General features: G+C 35.9%; 1 protein-coding gene across 1 annotated transcript in view; it reads left to right on the top strand.

Annotated features, from left to right (window-relative positions):
- The first annotated feature begins 1,578 nt into the window (after positions 1 to 1,578).
- PIK3C2G (phosphatidylinositol-4-phosphate 3-kinase catalytic subunit type 2 gamma) overlaps positions 1,579 to 26,085 on the top strand; it is a 409,785-nt gene continuing 385,278 nt past the window's right edge. Inside the window, exons 1-2 of the mRNA XM_043441512.1 lie at positions 1,579 to 1,689; positions 21,924 to 22,685. Of these exons, the coding sequence (XP_043297447.1) occupies positions 22,005 to 22,685 (681 nt within the window). The 5' untranslated portion in view covers positions 1,579 to 1,689; positions 21,924 to 22,004. The remainder of the gene's footprint in view (positions 1,690 to 21,923; positions 22,686 to 26,085) is intronic.

The following is a 26,085-nucleotide window of genomic DNA, read 5'->3' on the forward strand; positions in this document are numbered from 1 at the left end:
ATTAAATCCTAATTAAAAAAAAAAAAACTTGACAGTTAAACTCATAGAATGCTTACAGTAACATTTTCAAGGGCTCAACTCTGCTTCTGGGAATTGAAACCACCAGTGCCCCTGTCCCCATCCACTCCCACATTCAAATGCAAGATCACGTGGGGGGAAATACTTTGAGGGGAAATAGGTTCACCTTATACACTTTTTTTTCAAGTAAGTACTTTGTTTGCATATTGCCATTCAGTGTCTTCTGGCACGAATTCTGTTCAGCACAGAGAAGCTAATTCATTGTTGAGTGTTTGGCTTAAATCCTGTATTCATTATGTAAACTCCTTTTTTTTTTCCACATAACCCTCCAAGGTTTGATGAAAAATAGATTCCTAAACATGTTCAACCTGTCAAACAGGAATAAAAGCTTCCAGTGGAAGCATAATGCTCCCCTGAAACAGGAGTGTTGTAGCTTGTATGAGTGTATTTCACTCTTGGACAGAAATGAGATCATGTTTTGTTTCAGGAAGATATATGTTCCAGGTAAGAGACTGAAACAAATCAACTTTCTATGGTTAACTGAATACATAGGAGAATATTTGAATTCATGTGTACTGTTAAAGCCTAGTAGCTCTTTAACTATATTGTGAAATAAATGGTAGATGAGTTTCAGTTCTGAGTAGGTTTGTAAATATTCTCCAGAAGATATAGATCTTTCCTGAAAAACTGCACCTTGATGATCTCTTCTCTCCCTCTCTCCTTCCCTTTCTCCCTATCTCCGAATGACCCCATAAATGGCACTATATAATTTCTTTTGTTTCATCTCTTACCTGCTCAATTTCATATCTGTCAAAGTCTTGAGCCAATTTCAGTCCCGTCTGCTGGTAGATTCCTTCCTTGTGCACGTTGTCTTCAATGTCTTGAATCAGTGGCTATGGTCTATAGACTGTGTGTTGATGATGAGTGCATAAAGAAACTCTTAATGAAGGGTGGATATTCTTAACATATGTGCTCCAAATTAACAAGAGTTCCTGCTGCAGGAAGCAACTGTTTTGTTTCTGTTCTGTCACTCCATGCTGGGCTCCTGCGCTGTTCTGTCTCTCTATCCATGTACTGGTAGCTCACTGAAGGCTGATATGAACAGGGTATAGTAAGAAGTTACTCCCTCACATTCTTACCTGGCAAACAATTATATTTCTGATATTTGAGTTTGATGATAGAAATGATATATCCCACCTATAAATCATAATATACACGTGATACTGTTAAATTGCATTATCGAATTGCATTATTGCATATCAAATAACAGAGAGAGGTTCAAGAGCATGTTACCTACATTATAAATAATATTATCTATGTCATTAATCTGGACAAAGAAATGATAGCCCACTCCAGTATTTCACAGACAGAGGAGCCCGGCAGGCTCTAGTCCACAGGGTAACAGAGTCAGACACGATTGAGCACGCACCTGGCACACACACGTCATTAATAATATCAAGAACTTGGATTCGAATCAAGGCTTTCTTACTCAATCTCAGGGGCTCTTTCCATGACATGTGACTTAACTTCATACATGTGTACCTGCCATTTGTACAATGTAGAAAGCAAGTCTGTGGAATGAGCATAAGGAAAGAAGATCATCTTGACTGAGCTGGAAAAACAACGACATAGCTTCATCCACTTCCTATAGAAAAGGATCGTAGTAAGTAGGTGAGTTCACAGATGGAATGAATAAGTGCATATGTTGCCAGGGTGAAACTTCAGTCCCCGGTTTCATGGGTTTTTTTTTTTTCTGTCAGAGCTGAGATTCTTTGGTCATAAGGAAATCCTCTTCAAGGAAGCAAAAAAAACCGTATAGTTTTGGAGTTTAGAAAAACGGATATAATAGTCATTTTCTATCTAGAAAAGTACTGTATTGTATTTCTAACAATTATTACCTTTTTCTTTAAATGTATGATCTGATAAAATGATACATAGATAATCATAGCAGAAATGAACCACTGTAATTATTTATGCATAAATCAATTATAACTGTTATCAGCCATTAGTAATGCAGGAGACTTAAGATATGCAGGTTCGATCCCTGTGTCAGGAAGATCCCCTAGAGAAGGAAATGGCAACCCACTCCAGTATTCTTGCCTGGAGAATTCCCATGAAGAGAGGAGCGTGGTGGGCTACAGTCTATGGGGTCACACAGTCAGACACACCTGAAGCAACTTAGCACACACACAGCCATTAGCAATACTCCTTTTATGACACACTTTTCTATTTCAAGTTATTATCATTTATATTTTTTGTTGGATGGAATATTTTCAAGAATTATTTAGAGCTGCAGAATAAGCATGATGTGTATCTCTGAAATTCTCTTACACAAAATACTTCTTTTCTTAACAACTTTATTTTGTATTTCTAAACGTCTTCCAACTTTATTGTGATTCTTTTCCTTGAGTTATTCAGAAATGTTTTTAAAGTTAAAAATATGAGTTCTTTTGTAAACTATCTTTCTTTTAACTAATATTTAACTACTTCAGAGTCATAAAGATTAGTCTATGTAATACTGACTTTGAGTTATGTTAAAAGTAGCTGAATATATGGTCAATTTTCAAAAGTTATACATGCTTTCTTTAAAAACCTAGTTATCTATATCTGTACTTCTTCCTGGATATTATAAAGAACATTTAAAATTTAGATAACCCAATCCAAATTTTTACAGTCTTGTGGTCTCGTGTTTAATTATATCTATTTTGATCTTCCCTGGTGGCTCAGATGGTAAAGAATCTGCCTGCAATGCAGGGGACCCAGGTTTGATCCCTGGGTTGGGAAGATCCCCTGGAGAAGGCAATGGCAATCTACCCCAGTATTCTCGCCTGGAGAATTCCATGGTCAGAGGAGCCTGATGTACTACATTAGATGGGGTCACAAAGGGTCATACATTACTCAGTGACTAACACTACTGTTTGATTATTATATCTATTTTGATCTCTGTATTAGAAATCACTACTATGTATACAGCCAACTGTTAGTTTAGAATTATCCACATATTTACTACAATCTGTATTCATCATTCCTTTCAGAAACCATGATCTTATTTTGCCATATTTCTTGAAAGACATGCATATGTTCCTCATCTGATTTATTTTCCTGATCATACTGGCTTCCTGTTTTGTTGTGATATTTTTGCTTAGGTATCATTCTGACTATTTCTTACAAATGCACAACTTTGAATAGGAGTGATTTAAATATAATAATCTTTTTTGATGAAAAAAATTTATTCCATTTTTCCCACTTTTATTTATATAGGAACTCTGCAAGATGCTTACATTCTTTCCTCTTTCCTCTAAAATGAAGACAATAATAATGCCTACTCAAGAGACTCTCATGAGGCTCATGTTTGTATGAGGATTAAAGGGGTTAAAAGTAGAGCACTTAGAATAATACCTAACACATTCTAAGTTAGCATTCATCAATGTTTGCAAATGTAATTATTAAATTACATTTTTCCTTCCTATTCAGCATTTCCTGGAACATATGCTAAAGGACTATCTTCCAGAAAATATTAATGAGTATGACTGGAAGAGGTGTGGTCATGTCTGGGTTTTCATTCTCCTGTGAACAGGACATAAAGTTAGGTTTGTGTTCCAGTCTGCACTAACGCTAGTACTTCATCCTCTGTCTACCTCTGACCACTGTGACCAGGACCCAAGCCTGGTCAATCAAATTCCTGCTTCAAATATTTAATCAGATGCCATTTGCTATGCAGAAAGTACATGTCTCCAGGAAGCCTCTATCCATATTCCCCATCCTGGAGGAAAAGTTCATTTGCTTAGAAAACACAGAAGCCAGTATACTGAGAGAACCAAGGGAGAGAAAGAGAGGCTTAGTTGTGACTGTCCTCAGTTCACATCACATTTCCTTCTGTATTGACTTTTGCCGCCTGTGACCAAGAGTCCCGACCAGAACAAAAGTGCTCTTGAAAAGTATCCTGAGTAGATTAGTTTTAAAAGTGCTGCAAGCTCAAGCCCTTTACTGAAGTTTTTAAAAGTAAACTATGCTCTTGTGCGTGCTCAGCCATGTCCGAATCTTTGTGACCTCCATGGACTGTAGCCTGCCAGGATCCTCTGTCCATGGGATTCTCCAGGCATGAACAATGTAATGCGTTGCCATTCCCTACTCCAATACTATGCTATCACAGAGCACAGTAAAGCCTCTATAAATGTCTATAAGAAATTTTATTTTTTAAAAAAGCATTCCTACCTGAACATAATAGCATTTCTCAAACATATCTGGACATTTTTTCTGACAACTTCTTGTAACAAATGACAAACCTGAGTCACAGAGAATAAATGTGTGCTTCAGAGTAGTTTTGAAACCACTGATACAAGAGTCTCATGATTCCACATTATAGATCTTTACTCCCTGTAGAATTTATTTTACAATTGTAATCTATACTTAATGGTGCTAAGATTCTTATTTATTCAAATAATTAACCAGGTGTGCCTGCCCCATCTAATAAGAGACCCAGCATTTCCTTCATGTCTAACTTAAACTAAAATTGATATGTGCCAGGTTTTTTCTGCTATGACTTATTAATTAACTATTTATTAGAAGATTCATTCTTGGAAAGATAAAAGGGAAAATCATATAAAATATAAATACAAGATTTAATAGGCTTCCCTGGCGGCTCAGACAGTAAAGAATCTGCCTGTGGTGCAGGAGATTTGGGTTTTATCCCTGGGTTGGAAAGACTGCCTGCAGGTGGACATGGCAACCCACTCCAGTATTCTTGCCTGGAGAATCCCAAGGACAGAGGAGACTGGCGGGCTACAGTCCATGGGGTCGCAAAGAGTCAGAGTCGGACACAACTGAGAGACTAAGCACAGAAAACTATTGATAAATTGAGTTGGTTACAAAATCCCAGAATTATATATTAATTCACCTTTTTAAAAATATACACACAACACATTTTATATATGCATGAATGTCCACATTTATTTTAAGATCTTGAGAAACTGCAACAAGATTATATTGATGCATTTCTGTTTTATGTTCTATTTTCCCATCCTGCTTCATTTTGTGTGTTTGTGTATTTCTGTGTTTGAGCAACATACTTGGAAAAACTTTTAACCTTTCTCTGATACTTTTTGTTTCTGTTGCAAAAACCACACAGTTGAGAATTATGTATTTTTAATGTAATATTTTTTAATGATAATACATTTATTTTTTAATAACTTTTTATTCCACATATCTATACTTCTGTCATTAGAAATGCCACTGAACTTACTTGCCTCATTCCAGCTTTCATTCTTAATACATACTTTTACTATTTTCCTTATTGTTATAATGAAAATGCTATCAAATTTTGTTCAATCTCGTGGTTTGAAAATTATACACACTGCTCTTCAACAAATAATTCTGTGTGACACATTACAATTATATATGTGTACAAATAATTGTATATGAATTTATTTTTTCTTAATCATTGGTGAAACGAAAATAGCATATTTTAATCTCCTTTCTTCTTTTAAGGCAGAAAGTTTAGCATGCCTTTCAGTTTTGAAATAAGTCTATGATTTCTCACCTAACTTATTAATACCAAATAATTTCTGAGATTTATTTAAATCTCAAAATTTAATCTCTTATTACATTTAAAATTTTGTTCATAATAATTATTTAGACTAAGTCAACATTAACTGATCTTTATTATCTACTCTTAGGTCTCTAATCCTGAGTTCTTATTTTGATTAAAATTTTGTCAACTAGTACACCTTTTCCATTAGAAGTGTATAAAGATTTCTAAGAACTTACATACACGCAAATATATGTTTTAACTATTTTCACATATAAATGGCAAACTGAATGACATAAAACATATTTGCCCTCAACACTATGTAGTGGCTGTTTCCTTGTCTTAGGACAGCTAGTGTTTAAAGGTGAAGTCTATGTCTGCATGGTTAGATAGCATCACTAACTCACTGGACATGAATCTGAGCAAACTCCAGCAGATTGTGGAGCACAAAGGAATGTTGTAGGCTCCATCCATGGGATTGGAAAGAGTCAGACATGACTTAGTGACCAAACAAGAACAACAACAATGTCCAGATTAACTTTCTTCCCTCTTCCTCTTCCTTTCCCCCGCTCCTCTTCCCCTTGTCCTTTAAAAAGTTTAGATTTTTTACATACATCCTCAGTTTTTCCTGGTTGTATGTGTGCCATAAAAGTATTTAGGTTTGATATGCATATTCAGAGTTTTATTCAGCTCAGTTAGATTTTTTTTTCCTTTGGCATTCTTCAATGTTACCTCTATTTCATTTCAATAATATGATGTTAGATATCTTTTCTCTGCCTTTTGCAATTGCAAGAGTACCTCTCATTCATTTCTATCACTAGCTCCTTTTCCTCTATTCATAGAGTGGTTCTCAGTGTTTATCTCAAAATTTCATTTTCTTCTTTGTCATTCTGCTTTTAATGAATATTTTAAATGTTTGAATATTTAGTTTTTTTGCATGTCAGTAATTAATTTTGTTTTTAACATCTCTTTTTTCCACTTTCCTCCATATCTTTCTTCTTCATTTTATTGTTATACTACTTAAAATTTTATTTTTTTCTTATTTCATTTAACTCATTTCTTAATTTTATAAAAAACAAAAAAGCTTACATTTTTATAAAATTTACTTAGGGATATTATAGCATATGGCTCAGTGGTCAAAAATCCGCCTCCAATGCAGGAGATGTGGGTTTGATCCCTAGGTTGGGAAAATCTCTTGGTGGAGGAAACAGCTGCTCACTCCAGTACTCTTGCCTGGAGAATCCCAGGGATAGAGGAATCTGGCAGGCTATGGTCCATAGGGTCACAGAGTCAGACATGACAAGTGACTTAGCAGGGCATGGCATTGTAGCATATATTTTTCAAAAATAATTTATCCTCTAGTGTCTTGTTTGTTAGTCATTTTACTTCTTGCAGAATATTTTCACATCTCCTCTGTCGATTTTTTTCCAGTTACTCATCCTTGAGGAATAAAGATTCTCTCCACTGATTACTCATAAATAACATTTGTAGACTCTTCTGATTACTCTCATTGTTTACCTGGTTGCTGTTAGAACACGTTTCTCAGATATTCAGCTATAGAAATGGTAAATGTGAACAGACTTAGTTTAACTACAGGTCTCTGGCAGTCACTTGATTTCTCTAAATTCTGGACTTCATCAATCTTACTATCATGGTCTGGTTGACTACTTTGAGGAGGTAAGCATTTTTCTAGGTAATTCTAATCAATGTATATATAGTTCTTCTTATACCAGAAGTGGTCTACCTTTGTACTTTCTTATGACACTTTCTTTTCTCATATTCTCAGATTCAGCAAACCTAACACTTAGCCACTGTAGACTCTGACTATTTTGTATTACTACAAATTTTAGCTTTAGAAAGCAAGTGGAAAGGAGGTTGGTAAAGTGGTCCTGAGTGCAGATGCTCTTTTTTTGGTCAGTGGGGAGAGTTGTTCAGACCCTGAATCTCCAAGTCAGGCAGCACTAGGGAAATTGGCCATTTCTTTCCCATTGGTTAGACTGGTAGATTTATTCTCCTTCAGATAATAAGGCAAGTCATATCCTAAAGGTAATTAAGAAAGTGCCAGTCAGTTTTTTCCCTTCTACTTCAGATTGATCTACTTGGTCTCACATATGGTGAAAATCTGTGCAACCAAGTGAATGGTTGCCAGTCTTTGTTGCTGGTAATGCTGTACAATGAATAGACTTTGTCTTTTTAGTTTTAAAAATATTTGATTAATTTTTTAAGTCACACACTACCAGCCAGATGCCACTCTAAGGAAAGTCAACTGGACTGATTTTTTAAATTTCTACATTCTTTCTTAGATTCTTTTCCATCATAGGTTATTTTGAGATATTGAATATAGTTCCCTGTGCTATACAGTAGGTCCTTGTTTATCTATTTTATATTTAATATATATTTTATCTATATATTTATCTATATGTTTATCTATTTTATATATATATATATATAGTGTGTATATGTTAAACACAGGCTCCTAATTTATCCCTCACCCTCCTCCCCCTTTGGTAACCATAAATTTGTTTTCTATGTCTGTGAGTCTGTTTCCGTTTTGTAACTAAACTCATTTGTATCAGTTTTTTTTTATTCCATATATAAGTGATATCATGTGATTTGTCTTTTTCTGTCTGACTTACTTCATTTAGTATGATAATCTTTAGATCCATCTATGTTGCTGGAGATAGTATCATTTTATTCTTTTTTATGGCTGAGTAATATCCCTTTGGGGCTTCCCTGGTGATTCAGCAGTAAACAATCTCCCTGCCAATGTAGGAGATGCGAGTTTGATACCTTAGTTAGGAAGATCCCATGGAGAAGGAAATGACAACCCACTCTGGTATTCTTGCTTGGGAGATTTCATGGACAGAGGGGTCTGACAGGCTATATTCCACAGGGTCTCAAAGAGTTGGACACCATTTAGTGACTAAACAACAATATTCCTTTGTGTGCATGTATGCGTACACACACCACATTTTCTTGATCTGTTCCTCTCTTGATGGACACTTAGGTTGTTTCCATGACCTGGCTATTTTAAATTGTGTGGCTATGAACACTGGAGTGCCTGTATCTTTTCAAGTTAGAGTTTTTGTCTTTTTCTGGATATATGTCCAGGAGTTGGATGACTGGATCATATGGTAACTCAATTTTAGTTTTTTAAGGAACCTCCATATTGGTCTCCATAGAGGCTGTACCACAGATATATGTTTTAAATGATTAAAATAAAATATGCTTATTTTAACCATATGTATATATTAACCATGTATCTTAGAGGAATGCCCCGTGTTATAGCTCACTGCATGAGCTGGCACAGTAAACAAGTCCTTAGAAGCATTAAAGGTAACAATATAGTCATATTATCATATTATTATTGGTTTCTCCTACACTTGGCTTATAAAACATTTCTGAGATCTTTCTCTTAACTATTACTCAAATAAAATTCATCATGTGCTGTGCTGTGCTTAGTCATTCAATCATGTCCAACTCTTTGCGACCCCATGGACTGTAGCCCACCAGGCTCTTCTGTTCATGGGATTCTCCAGGCAAGAATAGTGGAGTCGGTTGCCATTTCCTTCTCCAATGGGTCTTCCCAACCTAGGGGTTGAACCCAGGTCCCCTGCATTGCAGGTGGGTTCTTTACAGTCTGAGCCATCACAGAAGCAAAAATTCATCATATCAATAATTTTGTCAAAGATTCAGTCAGAATTTAGATTTCTTATATCTTGTGCTACTGATTACGAAGTATCATTAGGTAGAAATCTCTTCAATATCTATGATATTTTGAATATTTAATTCACATGGAAGTTTAATTTACCCACTGAAAAACACAGACATGTTTCTAGCTATTAGAACAGTTGATGGGGACCACAATGTGTGCATCCCTCCTCCTCCCCTTCTGCTGAATCCACACAGACTGCAGTAATGGAGCATCATTGCTTCCTGAGTTCTGTTCAGTCTCACAGGTCTCAAACCATCTCCTGAAAAGCCACTACCATGTGATGAGATTTTACCTATGGGATAAAACTGTTTACCACTTTAGTTTCAGATCCTTACTAGGGTTCCCCCAAAGAAGAAACTGTTATTGATTTGTTTCTGCTACTTTCCATTCTCAAATAGTACATAAGGAAAAACCTTTGCATGTATAGAAAAAAAAATTATATTAGTATATAACAATGAAGCTTAAGCTAGATGAGACAGCAAATATGAAAATCTTTGCTTTTTTTATATTTAAAATGTTAAAAAAAAAAAACACCTAGATTCAGGTTTAGGAAAAGGCAAAAATAGAAAGAAGTTATTTATTGGAGGTTATAGTAGAATAGCTATTTGCTATAGGTTCATGGAACATGTTTAGCACCTAGAATGGCCCTAAGGACTATTGTTGTCTTTCCAGAAAATATTAATATTTAAGGATTAAATTCCTGGGTCAGGTAAAACTTAAAGTAGTCCAAATTACTTTGGACCAGGATTCTGTGAAATTTGGCCTAATTATATGTGGCTCCCAGGTAGTTTCCCTGGCAGCTCTGATGGTAAAGAGTCTGCCTGCAATGCAGGAGTCCTGGGTTTGATCCCTGGGTTGGGAAGATCCCCTGGAGAAGGATATGGCAACCCACTCCATATTCTTGCCTGGAGAATCCCAGGACAGAGGAGCCTGGTGGGCTATAGTCCATGGGGTCACAAAGAGTCAGACACGACTGAGCGACCAACACTTTCACTTTAATACAACTGTTTATACTTTAGTTCTAAATAGTCTGAAAGAACAGAGAACAATCTATTGTCGGTATTTTATGATGAAAATATATAATGTTTCCATAAATACAAATCCCTTTAAAGAATGGTCTTGTATTCTATACATGTAACTTCAATATGCTTCAAGTTCTTTACTAGAAGCATAGCAGTATTTGCCATTATTAAAAATATATATTCATGATTCTCCAGTTAAAAAAATAAACTTTAAAAATTAAATTAAAAGTTTAAATTTTAAAATTTAATTAAAAATTAAATTAAATGATTTTAAGAACTGTGCTGTTTTTCATCGTTCAGTCATGTCTGACTCTTTGAGATCGCATGTAGCCTGCCAGACTCCTCTGTCCCTGGGGGTTTTCAAGGGAAGAATACTGAAGTGGGTTGCCGTGCCCTCTTCCAGGGGATCTTCCCAACCCATGGATCAAACGCAGGTCTCCTGCACTGCAGGAAGATTCTTTACCACCTGAACCACCAGGGAAACCAAATTTTAAGAACTAGAGTTGAATAAATTAACTAATGTTTTGTATTCCATATCCCCTCAAAGTAAGAGGAGTAACAGAAATCCATACTTATAAAATATGTAGTGAGAGGTATTTCTTTGGTTGAGATTTAATGTGCAAGATGCACTGTTGATTTCTTAGCCTCTTCACTTCCTTTTCCAAAAAGTAACCCTGGCTCTCCAAGTACTCTGCTTCTTTGCAGTTCTGTGGAAGTTGTTCATTCTCTCATGGCCCTTGTATCAAGAAGATGAGACAAGTACAACCAGGATCCTGTAACATTTTGCTCTCCTACTTATGTCCCTTCTACTTACTGCCATCCCCTGACCTTGTTTTTCCACATCCATTAAAGACTTTTGCTCCTAATTGCAGCTGGTTCAACATCTTCATTTTGCATTCTAACTCCAAGCCGTCCAGAGAACTTCAATTTCCTCCATCATTTCTCTTTCTAGTACAAGAATATCTGTGCTTCTTCAGGTCTCCTGGCAACACAGTGAGGAACTGCATTTCCCAGGCTTCCTTGCAGATACATATTCAGGCCAATGGATGTGAGCAGAAGTGATATGTGCAACTTCATAATAAGGTTCCTGAAAGGAAGTCACTTGCCTTTCACTTCTTACTCTCTTACCAGGATCAAAAGTGGAGAAAGTGAAGTGACAGTGGCTTACCATTCCTCTTCCTACCTTTTAGACTATTCTGTACCTTTTCTTTTTAGATTCATTTATTAAACACTGTTTTTCCCCCACAATGGGATTCCGTTCTCAGATTCATTTATACCTATTTTACTCTTCAACTGCTCCTTAGACAAGGCTCATGGGTCCAGCTACAAAATTTATCTCCTGAATTGAAGAATTACATACGCAAATGCTTATTCAGCATCTTCACTTAGATTTGTACAAGTCCCCGAGTTCCATATGGCCAATGAATCTGGCTACTCATTCGTTTTCTAAAATGTATGATATTACCAACTACATAAACCAAATGTATAGCTTAATGTACTGTTATAGATAAATTGAACAACCTTCTAACTACCCTACATGTCAAGAAATAAGCATTTTTTTGCCACCTCAAAAACCTCTCCAACCCCTCTTACAATACCCTTCCTCCCCCAAGAAAAACAGCTCTTCTGATGTCACATCTGTACTTTTGTATATAGTTTCATCATTGAAATGTGTATCCCTGAAGTGTATGACTTTGTTTTACATTCTCTATTTCTTTGGAGGGGTTCAGGAATGGGTTTTTACAGTCTTTTTCAATTGATGTATTTCATCTCGCTTTTTTTGTCTTCTAATTTATTTGCAGAAGAAACTAGCTTAATTTTCTATATCAGTTTCCATCCTGATTTAATTCTATCTGGTATCCTTGTGCATGGTGACTGGATCTAGAAGCATATGTAGACAGATTAAGATTAGATTTTGTTGGCAAGACTTCATGATAGTTTTGAATCTTAAAGAAGGCACAAAATGCTAGCCGCTCCTCTTTTTGTGATGTTAGCAGCCACCAATGCTAGATGTCTAGATTTTATAATTCATGACTTACTGTAAAATATTGATAACCTGACTTTATCATTCTTTCTTCACTTATCTTTTGCAGTACTTGTACAAAAAGAAACTTTGCCTTATTTATTACTTAGATCACTTCATATTATTCATAACATTTCATATTATTTCAAATCATTTCACATTATTACTTAGATCATTTCATATAAAAAAGGACAAAACATGTTTTATTGTGTAGTTTATTAGCCCTGTGTCATACAAAGGCAATCAATTAGTTGTAGGTGTGAATGTGTATCATTATGAATTCAGGCATCTAACATGTTTGATATGCTTTCATCCATTTCAGTTTATTATACTTTTTGAACAATGTAAGCCTTTTCAAGTTGGCTCTCAACGTCTATTGGTGCATCCTTATATTCTGTGACAACCTCCTTATTAACTAGAATAATAGGATTTGCTAGGCTCATGTTACATTAGCTGCCCTGTCCTCAAAGACACGTGGTACTTCAAGTAGCTTTGTTTCTTTTCATAGGAAGTTGTATTTTTATATCACAGCCTGGATGGTAGAGATGCTCACTGCTGTTAGGATGGGCTTTATTTGTAGACTTTTCCAATGAAGAAAACTATAGATAGATAAATGTGATTTCTTTTGAAAAAAAAATCTGATGAGTTCATTCTGATGCTTTGTTATAATTCTATACTTCTGAGAATACTGCTTGTTTTACCAAGCATTACACACAAAGTATTATAAGGATAATAATCCTAACACAGTCACCATATGGTTAATAAAACTCTTCCAAAAATGTGTACATGTACTCTTCACTTTCCCTATTTTTTACTAAAGTTGAACTCTATCTAGATTTTCAGTGCAGCCATATTAAACTGCCTCCTATATCCCTCATCTATCTGAGTTCTTCAAGATAATATGTGTATATTTAATGCTCATCAGTAGTCTCAATGTTGATGTATCTCCATCTTTTTGATTAATCTGAAGTTTATTCTTCAGTAGCTTAGATAACTAGTCCATAAAAACGATACTCCCTAAGCTCTCATGTGGCCATGACAGTTTGAGGAATTCTAATTTGGAAGTCAGTTAAGTGAAGACATATTTTTGTTCCCAATTTCTTTCCTTGTACCTCTTAAAAGTAAGAGTCAATTATCCACTTGGCACAGGTGTTCCTGCCATAAAACCTGATGACAATTCTCTTTCCATTTAGGTCACAAGACTATGTTAGTCTTCCTCATGCCCTAACACAGCAGCTAGCACTCTGCTCCAACAGAGTATCTTTTCACATCTTCATTTTTCTTCCATCTTCATCTTTCTTCTGCATTTCACAGTTTCTTTATCCCCTCTTTCCTATTCTTGTTTTTCTTTCTTCCTATTTTTCTCCTTGACTTTTCACAAATAATAGTCTCTGTCTGGAAAACCAAGGACCTCCTCTTCCTTTTGCCAAACCTGTCTGGAAAACTGCTTCTTTTTTCTCTTAGTTTAGGAATCATCTCTTCCTAAAACCTTGCTCAATCCACTTTGATAAATTGCAATTGTCTTTTCCTAATGTTGTTACTTAAAGTTTAATGTAAAGTATTTCTCTGGAAACCAAGTAAATTATTGACAGAACCCTCTAACTTCTCATTCATTACTAGTAGAACACTCAATGTTGTTGTTTAGTTGCTCAGTTGTGTCTGACTCTTTTGCAACCCCATGGATTGTAGTCCTGCAGGCTCCTCTGTTCCTGGGATTTCCTAGGCAAGAATAACTGGAGTGAGTTGCCATTTCCTTCTCCAGAGGATCTTCCTGACCCAGGGATCAAACCCGTGCCTCTTGCATTGGCCAAACACTCAGTAACAGAGACTTAATTAAGCAATAGGGACCTACGTATTAGTTGCAAAAGTAGGCAAAGAAAACAACGGCCACTACTGCTTCAGTCACATAAAATTTCTTAGTCCTAATTTTCAGAATAGATTTGTCTAACAATAGGCGAAACACTGTTAGTTCTTCCCAAATACCACTAGGCTGTGTTTATGGAGCCCCTACTGAGTGTCATATTTCAAGGGTTAACTGGATTGGGTCTGAAGATTTCCTCCCTTCAGGGTTGGTGTCAAATTTCCTGACTGTCTCTGTCCTCCCCTGAATCAGGCTTCAGTCACATTAGGTAATTTCCCCCAGAGCTGTTACTCAGAGCTGGAGGCTGACTTTCCATTGTCATGTTTATTCTTAAAACACACTCAGAGGAATTGAATGAATTACTGCTTCAACTGCTTTATCATGTTTGAGGCTAAAACCTTAACAATACTTAGGAATCGAAGTATTCTTGAAACCAGGTCTCAGTGACCTGAACAAAACATACCCAATATATAAGCCTTAAATATATGCTTTATGAATTTTACTTCTGCACTTTCTAAAGTAAAATAATCTTAATGATGTTCGATATGAAATTTCACCAAACAAAATGAAGACTTTGTCTATTAAAGTCATTCTCATACATCTGTATTATAAATTTATGTCTGTGAAATACTTGAGGGCAAGAGCTGTGCTTTATCCTTTTTATATTTCCAGTGCTTTGCACAGTACTTGACACAATGTATTTTAAAACACATACTGAATAAATAAATGTGCAAATGAGTAAATAGAGGTGTGAATAAATGAATTGATATTTTCAAGTCAATATCCCTCAAAAATAAGCATAAGTGAGAGCTTCTAGTTTTCCACATATAAGTGCTTGAGGCAGTCTAATAGGAAGTGTCTTCTATAGGAGTATACATTATTAAGAAAATGTCAATTATTCACATAAAAAGTCACCTGATGGAGACTCCTTGGAAATTAATGTTTTTCCTAAGTATCTCCTGTCTGTGCTTACATGAAAATAATCAGAGCTCATGTAAGTAGTATGTTTACCTTACCACTCAATTACAAATTGAAAATGGAAAAAGTAAGGTAATCCAAATTTTATACATATCATGCTTTAATTATATATATCATTAAGTTATATATAAATAGTTACAGTCTTCTCTGTATTCATTCAGCAAAGTGAGCTGAAAAAGATCATACTTATGTCAATCTAAAATAGTGTCTGCATGACACATAAAATTGGCTCATAAGATGGAGAGATAGGAATTTCAGACCATGTGGGCAACTCAGAATTTTCTCCGAACCCAGGTTTGCTGCTATAGATAATATGGACTTGCCCTCCACCTTGCTGAAATACAGATGGTTTAGCTTGATTACACTTTGACATGCCTTATGCTGGCACAATCTTTATCACCCAAGACATGAAAACATATTTTAAAAACTGCTAAATTTTCAACACATTACAACTTGCTATCTGAAACAAAAATCATGTTTCTTCAATCTCATAATTTACTCCCTTCACCTTCTTCTCATCTTGTCCCTGCAGATATAGTGATTCAGAACAGACAATTTTCAGAAAGGTTCTTTGTTCTTTTGTAAAATAAACATCTTTTTGTTCCTATTCTGAACACTGGGGCTGTTTGGATGATATTTGCATCTTAGGAGATTTACAGAGTTGAAGCAGCTGGCAGGGGCTGCCCTTTCTCTGATAGGTACCCAGGTTTTGTCTCTACTTGTTTTTTGAGAGCAATTGAGCATTTAATCTTCAATAAAAACAGATCTCTTGAAAGTCAAACTGAATAGAAAGTTATAAGCTATTGAAGAATACTGATTTGTCATTATTAACACTTTTGAACTTCCCTGTTTGAATTTATCTGGACTTACCAACAAAGACTGGGGAAACATTTTTGTGTGGTCTGCTATCCTTCTTTAAGTCCCTGATTTTCCAATCCATTCATTAATCACATTCCAGTTTTCATGTTGTATTGATTTTCTGTTGCCAGTGTAAAAAATGATCATGAACTTAAGTGACTTAAAACCACACAAATTATTATCATACAATTTTATAGGTAGGAAATACAACTCAATTATCACTGTGCAAAAATCAAGGTGTTACAAGGGATGTGCTTCCTTCTGGAGGCTTCTGAGGGAAATCCATTCCCTTCCCGTTTCTAGCTTCTAGAGGCTGCTCACATTGCTTGGCTCATGGACCCCTTACTCCATCTTCAAAGCCAATAAAATCAGGTTGAGTCCTTCCTGAGTATCACTCTGACCTCTTCTGCCTTTAAGCACCCTTGGGATTGTGTGTGTGTGTGAGTGTGTGTGTATATGTGCACGCTCAGTCCCTCAGTCACATGTCTGACTCTTCGCAACCCCATGGACTTCCCACCAGGCTTCTCTATCCTTGGATTTCCCAGGCAAGAAAACTGGAGTGGGTTGCTATTTCCTCCTCCAGGGGATCTTCCCGATCCAGGGATTGAACTTGGATCTCCTGCATTGGCGGGCAGATTCTTTACCACTGTGCCACATGGTAAGCCCTCCTTGTAATTGTACTGATCCTATTCAGGTAATTTCCTAATTTAAGGTCAGATGACTAGGAAACTTAATTCCATTTAGAGCCTTGATTCTTCTTCATTGTGTAACCTAACATATCCACATGTTCCAGAGATTAAGATATGGGAATATTGGCTGGGGGGCATTATTTTGCCTACCACAGAACTTTATCCTATAATTCGACAGAGCATTATTTAAATCAGGAACCAACAGCCATGTCATCCCTATTATGACATATGTGATGCCATGTAGTATATATATAGTAGAACTTCCCAGGTGGCACAGTGGTAAAGAATCCACCTGCTAACATGGAGATGTGGGTTTGATCTCTGGGTCAGAAAGATCCCCTGGAATAAGAAATGGCAATCCACTCCAGTATTCTTACCTCAAAAATCCCATGGACAGAGGAGCCTGGAAGGCTACAGTCCATGGGGTTGCAATGAATTGGACACTACTGAGCAATTGAGCGTGCATGCATAGTATGTATAATTCTGCCTCAAAGTTAAGGTATATGACTTTTATGCGTTACTTCCTAATGCAGACTGCATACATTTACCAGCTGGCACTCAATCACATTTTTATTTATTTTTAAACTAAGGTATGTCTATCTTCAGGACTGTAATGGTAAAGAGGAGACATAAAATTATTAGGAATTTCTTAAAATCTCCAAATTTAATATTATAAAAGTGGATCTGGATGTGGTTTCTGTTTTATTACATTTTCAATATGAATAAGTATTTATCATTCTCCTTTATCTCACTATAATGAGATTTTTCTTCAAGGAGGGCCTCTCACTCATTTCAAGTTTCACTGCTGTGAGAAATGCATGGAAAATATTATTATTGATAAAAATATTTAAGTTTCCAACCCTTTTCAGCAAAGATAGTTTGACTTGTTAATGCTGTCTTTCAGTGCCCAAATTCTGGCATGCTCTAGATGTTATATTAGTATGGAATTATCATTCACTTGCTTCTTTTTAATTCCCATTTAAAACAAATCTATGAACACAAACCCTTAGACACTGGGTAAGTTGATTCACCTTTCTGTGCCTCAGTTTTCTCATTTGTTAAATGGCAGTAATAATATCACAGGTTGAGAGGATATGTTAATTCATGTAAACAAAGCAGTCTACTGAGTACTGCCTAGAGTGGGTGCTCAAAAGATGTTCAGAATCATTATTATTAACAACAACCAGGTCGTACAGCTTACCTGAATCTTTAATTTCAGCATTATACCACTGATATTTCATTTAAAGACTTCCTCTGTGGCTCTAGGAAAAATTCAAATAATTAAAAAACACTCAGTTCATTTGAAATACCCCAAAATTTAAAAAGTCAACATGATGTAGCCATATTTACCACATTTAAGCTAAGACAAGACAGAGCAGTCTAGACTACAGAAGACTAGAAAAGGATATTACCTATGCTTGTCAGAGGAAAGTCACACTTACTGGAAAATTCTGAGTTCCATGATAGAGATAAAAGAAAGTGTATCAGTTCATTTCAGCTCAATCGCTCAGTTGTGTCCAACTCTTTGCGACCCCATGGATTGCAGCATGCCAGATCTCCCTGTCCATCGCCAACTCCCAGAGTTCACCTAAACTCATGTCCATTGAGTCGGTGATGCCATCCAACCATCTCAACCTCTGTTGTCCCCTTCTCCTCCTGCATTCAATCTTTCCTAGGATCACGGTCTTTTCAAACTGGTTAGTTCTTCCCATCAGGTGGCCAAAGTATTGGAGTTTCAGCTTCAACATCAGTCCTTCTGATGAACACCCAGGACTGATTTCCCTTAGGATGGACTGGTTGGTCTCCTTGGCAGTCCAAGGGACTCTCAAGAGTTTTCTCCAACACCACAGTTCAAAAGCATCAATTCTTTGGCACTCAGCTTTCTTTATAGTCCAACTCTCACATCCATACATGACTACTGGAAAAACCATAGCTTTGACTAGACGGACCTTTGTTGGCAAAGTAATGTCTCTGCTTTTCAATATGCTGTCTACGTTGGTCATAACTTTTCTTCCAAGGAGTAAGTGTCTTTTAATTTCATGGCTGCAACCACTATCTGCAGTGATTTTGGAGCCCAGAAAAATAAAGTCTGCCACTGTTTCCACTGTTTCTCCATCTATTTGCTATTAAGTGATGGCCAGATGCCATGATCTTAATTTTCTGAATGTTGGGTTTTAAGCCAACTTTCTCACCCTCCTCTTTCACTTTCATCAAGAGGCTCTTGAGTTCTTCTTCACTTTCTGCCATAAGGGTTGTGTCATCTGCATATCTGAGGTTATTGATATTTCTCCCAGAAATCTTGATTCTAGCTTGTGCTTCATCCAGCCCAGTGTTTCTCATGATGTACTCTGCATATAAGTTAAATAAGCAGGGTGACAATATACAGCCTTGATGTACTCCTTTCCTTGTTTGGAACCAGTCTGTTGTTCCATGTCCAGTTCTAACTGTTGCTTCCTGACCTGCATACAGGTTTCTCAAGAGGCAGGTCAAGAGGTCTGGTATTCCCATCTCTTTAAGATTTTCCAGAGTTTGTTGTGATCCACACAGTCAAAGTCTTTGGCATAGTCAATAAAGTAGAAGTAGACATTTTTCTGCAACTCTCTTGCTTTTCTAATGATCCAGTGGATGTTGGCAATTTGGTCTCTGGTTCCTCGGCCTTTTCTAAATCCAGCTTGAACAACTGAAAGTTCACAGTTCACGTACTGTTGAAGCCTGGCTTGGAGAATTTTGAGCATTACCTTACTAGAGTGTGAGATGAGTGCAATTGTGTGGTAGTTTGAGCATTCTTTGGCATTGCCTTTCTTTGGGATTGGGATGGAAACTGACCTTTTCTAGTCCCGTGGCCACTGCTGAGTTTTCCAAATTTGCAGGCCTATTGAGTTTAGCACTTTCACAGCATCATCTTTTAGGACTTGAAATAGCTCAACTGGAATTCCATCACCTCCACTAGCTTTGTTCATAGTATGCTTCCTAAGACCCACTTGACTTCACATTCCAGGATGCCTGGCTGTAGGTGAATGATCACACCATTGTGATTATCTGGGTCGTGAAGATCTTTTGTATAGTTCTTCTGTGTATTCTTGCCACCTCTTCTTAATATCTTCTGCTTTTGTTAGTGTATAATTTGCTTTAATGAAACATACCTTTCACTACTACTGTGGAAATGAAAAAATGGCAATGTCTGCAAAAGGGATCATAGCTAGATAATGTATCTATGTGACCCATCAATTTGAATAGTTTGGCATAAATTTTATAGATTAATTTTCTATTTCACATATCCTTCTATACACATCTTATTTATATCTCCTGAAGTTCCATTTTATTTATATCTCTTGAAAATCTTTCTCGAATCTGTGCAATTTCTTGAGTGAAATATAATAAATCTAACTCATTTATGTCTCAGGTCATTGTGAGTTTCAAGTAGACCATTAGTGCCAATATAATAAAAATCATTTGCCATTGCAAAACACATTGATAGAACATGGTATTTGATAGGTAATAACTATCATAATCACCTTTTAAAATGTTTTTTTCCCTAATACACATATAATTGTTAAGGTGATTAATAAATCCATGTTGTTATTGTTGTTTAGTCACCCAGTCAGTCATGTCCAACCCTTTGCGACCCCCATGGACTGTAGCCTGTCCAGCTCTGCTGTCCATGGAACTTTCCAGGCAAGAATACTGGAGTGGCTTGCCACCTCCTCCTTCAAATAAATCCACAAAATGACAGAAATACTTTTCAGTGTCATTTTCTTATAATTCAACTATAATTTTTCCAACATTTAAATCATTTGATCAATAAATGCAAATGAGCAACTACTCTGAGTGAAGTAAAGCACTAAGTACTGAATTATAAGTAAAAAGACTAACACGGCCTAATGATTTAATGGGAAAGAAAAATGTTACATGTATATCATTTATACATGTTACCCTGAGACAGTAGGAAACCACTGTTATATACAGAGGTGATATATGGTTAGTCTCTTAAATATAACACTATAACATAAAAAGTAGATTGTAAGACTCAAGAATGAACAGTAGAAAGTGTGGAAGTAGTTTCAGAGACACTGCAACATTGCAGATGAGAGGATTAGAAAACTTTAGACTAGGATTGTGACAGTGGTAGACAAAAAAGGAAGCAAGATCTCCTACAGGAACTGGTGATTTACTGGATGTAGAAGAATGAAGGTGTGGGAAGACTCAAAAATAAAACCCTGGTTTCTGGTCTAAGAAACTGAGTGAATTGTTGGGCCTTTTTCTATCTATTACAGAAGACATTGGAATAAAAGCAGGTTTTTGGGTGAATTTTGATTTAGGTTTTGGACTTTCTCTTAGAGGTTAAAAAAAATTCGAAGTGGAGACAATAATAAGAATTGTCCTGTGTTAGGGTTATTGATATGTAGAGGGTGATTTAAGCCATAGGAGGTATGAAATAATTCACACGCAGAGAATGATTGAGAAGAAGAGCTCTGACAAGGGGTCCAGTAGGTAATGAACAATATGGCAGAGGATTCTTGAGAAAGAGCTAACACAGAACTCAGAGAGTACAGCATCACACAGAGTCAATGTAGGACACAACAAGAAAATTTTAAACAAGTATAGTGAACAAAAGGGTTCAAGTTTTGCAGAGAGAAAAGTTAAAATAGAGATGGATAAACATCAGTTGAATTGTCTCATCAGTAAACTTAGTGAAAGTTGCTTTGGAGAAGTGATGAGAAAAGTTTGCAGTTATTTAAAGAAGTTTTGGGGAGGATATGAAAGGGTCTAGCCAACCTACAAGATAACTAGTTGTGGAGGGCAGAAAAAAGACTGTTTCTAGGAATGGAATCACTGCTGATCATGAAGAGACTGTTAAGATACTTTAGCATACTAGCATGCTGATAGGTAATTGAATATAGAAGGAGATAATGCTGCTATGGGCCAGTGGATTTTCAGTAGAAAAGGAGTCCAAAGGGGAATACTGGCTTTCATTCATGAAACCACCATCATGACTGAAGTGGACTTAGCTTTCTCCTACAGGAGTTTCATGCATGTCTCTGAAGTCAATACTCCCCCTTGGACTTTAATTCTGTGAGCCCTGATGGATTTTTATATAACTCATGGGTTCATCTCATTTGCTAAGGGGAAACTTCAAAACAATTGTCTGTATTTACTCAACATGTTTCTTTCTTGCAAGCTCTTTTATTTCTAACTAATCACATTTTTTATTTCCTTTTATCATTTGTCTAGGAAAATTCCTATCATCTTTTATAATATCATTGAAGAGATATTTGGAGCAGAGTCAACCCTCTCAGTTACATAAAATAAAGAATGGCATATTACTGGAAAACAGATCTAAATTCCAGTGAATCACATGAAAAGCAGCAGGAGCACCAAGAATTGCCCTCCTTGAATCAACCTCTTTTTCCTAGTCTAGTCAGTCTGGGTTTTGATAATGTAGTAGATGAGATCAGTAACAAAATCCCACTCTGTCAGAGAGAAATTGAAGAAAATGCCTTTTTTATGCCCAGTGCACCACACTGGGACTCAAGAAAACATTCATTAGATGAAACACACCAAACATCCTTGAATGAATTCACTTTTAAAGGCTCAGAACTCTCCTGTCACCAAGTTAGTGAAACACCAGTAATTGGTTTTAGTAGGCATTCTGTGCTACCAAACCCTCAAAACATCAATAAAGGAAGCTCTTGGGGAAATCCCATAGGAAAATACCATGGTGCTGATGATTACGGATTCAATATTTTACCTCTATCATCTACCAGTCTGGATAAAATTAATTCCCAGAGTCAACTGGAAAATGAAAATCATAACTACCATATAGGATTTGAAAGCAGTGTTCTTCCTATATATCCATTCTTGTCAAGTAACTTGATGCCAAAAGAAGAAAATAAAAGCAGTAGAAATACAAACATTGTGGAGTCTTCTCTGACGCCCTTTAAAGGTTCTTCTCTACCCAGGACATGGGAAAGTACATGCCCAAAGAACACTGAGGTATGTATCATATTTGTCAACCTAAAAATACGAATCTGAAAGAATCAATCAGTAATGTGCTGGGTGAATTTAGTAACAAGGGTAACTAATCTTCAGTAGGGGAGTGTATTAATACTACTTTGGAAAAAATACTTATTATTCACAAATTCCATTTTCATGAATTAATTATTTTTTCTAAAGAAAGAGTTTTTATAATATTTTTAAAGTTCTGGTTTCATCAAAATTAAACAGTGTGGTATAGTATTTACATTTTATTAGATAAAAATATCATAGTTGGAGGTTTATATGGTTGTATTTTTCATTCTTATTGTGTTATGCACACACAGAAACACAAATACATTTCATTACATTTATATTTTGAGTTACATTACCATGAATTAAAGCATCATATCATTATTGGTAGGAAAAATGGCCCTTTACTCAGAGGCTTCTAAATTACCCTGTTGGCAGGCACCATATATTGGGAACATTTCAAGAATAGGAAATTAAGTAATCATTGTGCAATTCATCCTGATGGGTTCATTAGTAGTTTGCCAATCATTTTTGTAACCACAAAGCTTCTTGCATAATATTTGAACATTGCTCTGCTATACTGAATCTAGACACAAGGGAAACCGGAAGTAAACAATAAAAAGAAGAAGCATTATTTCAGCTGCAGTTTACAGGGTTAGACAAAAGGATTCTTCATTTATTCGACAACTATCATATTCTTAAGGTATATATAATATACTAGGCATAACAAATACAAAGAAGAAAAATGCATGATACCCGATTTTAGGAATAGCATATTGTTCAAATTTACGTGCAAATGAATAATGTCAACACAGTAAAATAACACAGATGATGAGTTCATTAGAGAAGACACAACTGTGTCTGAGGCACTTGCAGAAGAAATCACACCTCAAGGGATTTGCATTAAAAGTGGATGAATTTTAGGAACCTCTATTCTGGTCATGACGGTGTTACAAGTACTAAACTTTCTCTTACCACTGAAAACAACTATGAAATTAGACAAAATACATGAAACTACTGTTTTCAGGACTGAAGAACCAGTCGAGACAGGGATCCTTGAGAGAAGAGAAACACCCAAGTGTTGTTATGGTCATTCTGGTTTCTGCAGGGCTCTTTCCTGGTGCTAGGAAGGCTAGGGGAGCCTAACTTGAGCCGCAGTACCTAAAGAAGGCTGAGCGCCAAAGAACTGATGTTTTCGAACTGTGGTGTTGGAGAAGACTCTTGAGAGTCCCTTGGACAGCAAGAGATCAAATCAGCCAATCATAATGGAAACCATCCTGAATATTCACTGGAAAAACTGATGCTGAAGCTGAAGCTCCAATACTTTGGCCACCTCATGCAAAGAGCCAACTCATGGGAAAAGACCCTGATGCTCAGAAAGATTGAGGGCAGGAGGAGAAGGGGATGACAGAGGATGAGATGATTGGATGATATCACCGACTCAATGGACATGAGTTTAAGCAAACTCCAGAAGATAGTGAAGGACAGAGAAGCCTGCAGTCCATGGGATCACAAAGAGCTGGACACGACTGAGCAGCTGAACGACAACAGCATCAGTAAACTGAGGAGGCAGGGACTGCAGTTCTAGGCTGTGAAGGAAGCAGTGATTTGCAGAGCAGACCACAGAGGGACCTATGCAATGGATGGGAGTCAGGAGTCTGCATGAATTATACCGCAGATTGTTGGCCAAGAGATCGTATTCACCACACACAAACAGAAGTTATGCAGGCCACAGGTTATGATCCAGCAAGAGAAGACTCTGAGCAGAGCACTTCAGGTATTCGATTGAGATCACACAAAACTACCTCTTAAGAACAAAAGTCGCGCTCTCTAGTAAATGCTCTACATACCAAATGAGATGTGGCCTCACAAAAAATAAAATCAAGGCAGACAAGACCAAAAGGATCTTAACTGCCTGCCAGAGAAAAATTGTAGTTTGTAGAAACAATTCCTCATGTGTCATCTACAATAGCCAACATTTAATAACAAATGCATAAGATACATAAAGAATAGGGAATTCTGAACCATAATCAAGAAAATAACACAGTGAATAGATTCTGAGATAGAACAGATGTTGGAATTAACAGAGAGTGACTCAAAGGAGGTTATTAAAAGGATGTTCAAGTAGATGAAGTAAAGGTGAACATAATGAATAGACAAATGAGGAACCTCATGAGGAAACAAGAAACTATGAAAAAACAAAGACTAATGGAAAATTTAGTAATAAAAGTATATCTGCAAAGAAAAAGTCAGTGAGTATGCTAAAAACAGATAAAGGATGACAGAGGGAAAAAACAATACTTGAAAGAAAAATAATATACTAAACTAAATAAACTAATAATAAATAGAAAATAAACTAAATAATATACTAAACTAAATAAACTAAAAAATAGAAAATAAAAGAACTTTATATAAGTGAGCAGGACTAAGAAACTTATGAGATTAGGAGTTTAACATATGGATAATTTGGAAAGCTAACAGGAGAAGAAAGATGGAAAAATTCATTTCAAGAAATAATGCCCTGAATTTTATCAAATTGGGTACAAATATTAAATTACAGATATAAGAAAATCAATACATTTCAAACTATAAATGCAAAGACAACCACATGTAGACAAATTATACTAAAACATATGAAGACCAAATTCGTAAAGAAGATCATAAAAGGCAGCAGAGGGGAAAAATATTTCATGCAGTGAAACAAGTTGAATTAAAGCATTATCTTTTCAGAAACAATGGAAGCCAAAATGACAATTGAATGTCATTTTTAAAGCTTTATTTAAAAAAGAACAGAATTCATACTTCTGTACTCATTGAGTACATGCTTGAAATTTTAAATGAAATAAAAATATTATCATATAAACAAATGTATAGAAAACTTAGTTCACATACACACAAAAAACACCAAAGTGCTTTATATGCAAAGAAAATTACACCAGATGGAATCTAGAAAAGAACAGAACAAATGGTAAATATGTTAGTAAATATGAAAAACTACTTTAATCTTATTTTTTTTGAAAGACAGCTGTATAAAGCAAAAAACAATAGTATTTCATTATAAGAATTACTGTATAAGTAAATAAAAAGTATAAGACAACAAGAGCATAAAAGATGAAGGGGGTAAATGTTATTTGCTCTTGAAAGTTCTTAGATTCTAAATGCAGTAGTACAGTATTAACTCTAAGTAAACTGTAAAATATTTAGGATGCATATTGTAATTTCTAAGCTAGTATAACCACTAAAAGAACAGTAAAAAAAAAAAAGAGAAAAGAAAAACTAAAAATCCAACAGAGGAATTAAATGAAACAGGAAAAAAATCAAGAAGACTGAAAAAGTCAGGGAAGGAGAAATAGATGAACAAAAGAAAATAGAAGAAATGAATAGAAGC

The sequence above is a fragment of the Cervus canadensis genome, chromosome 21 (assembly GCF_019320065.1).
Source record: "Cervus canadensis isolate Bull #8, Minnesota chromosome 21, ASM1932006v1, whole genome shotgun sequence".
Taxonomy (NCBI): Eukaryota; Metazoa; Chordata; class Mammalia; order Artiodactyla; family Cervidae; genus Cervus; species Cervus canadensis.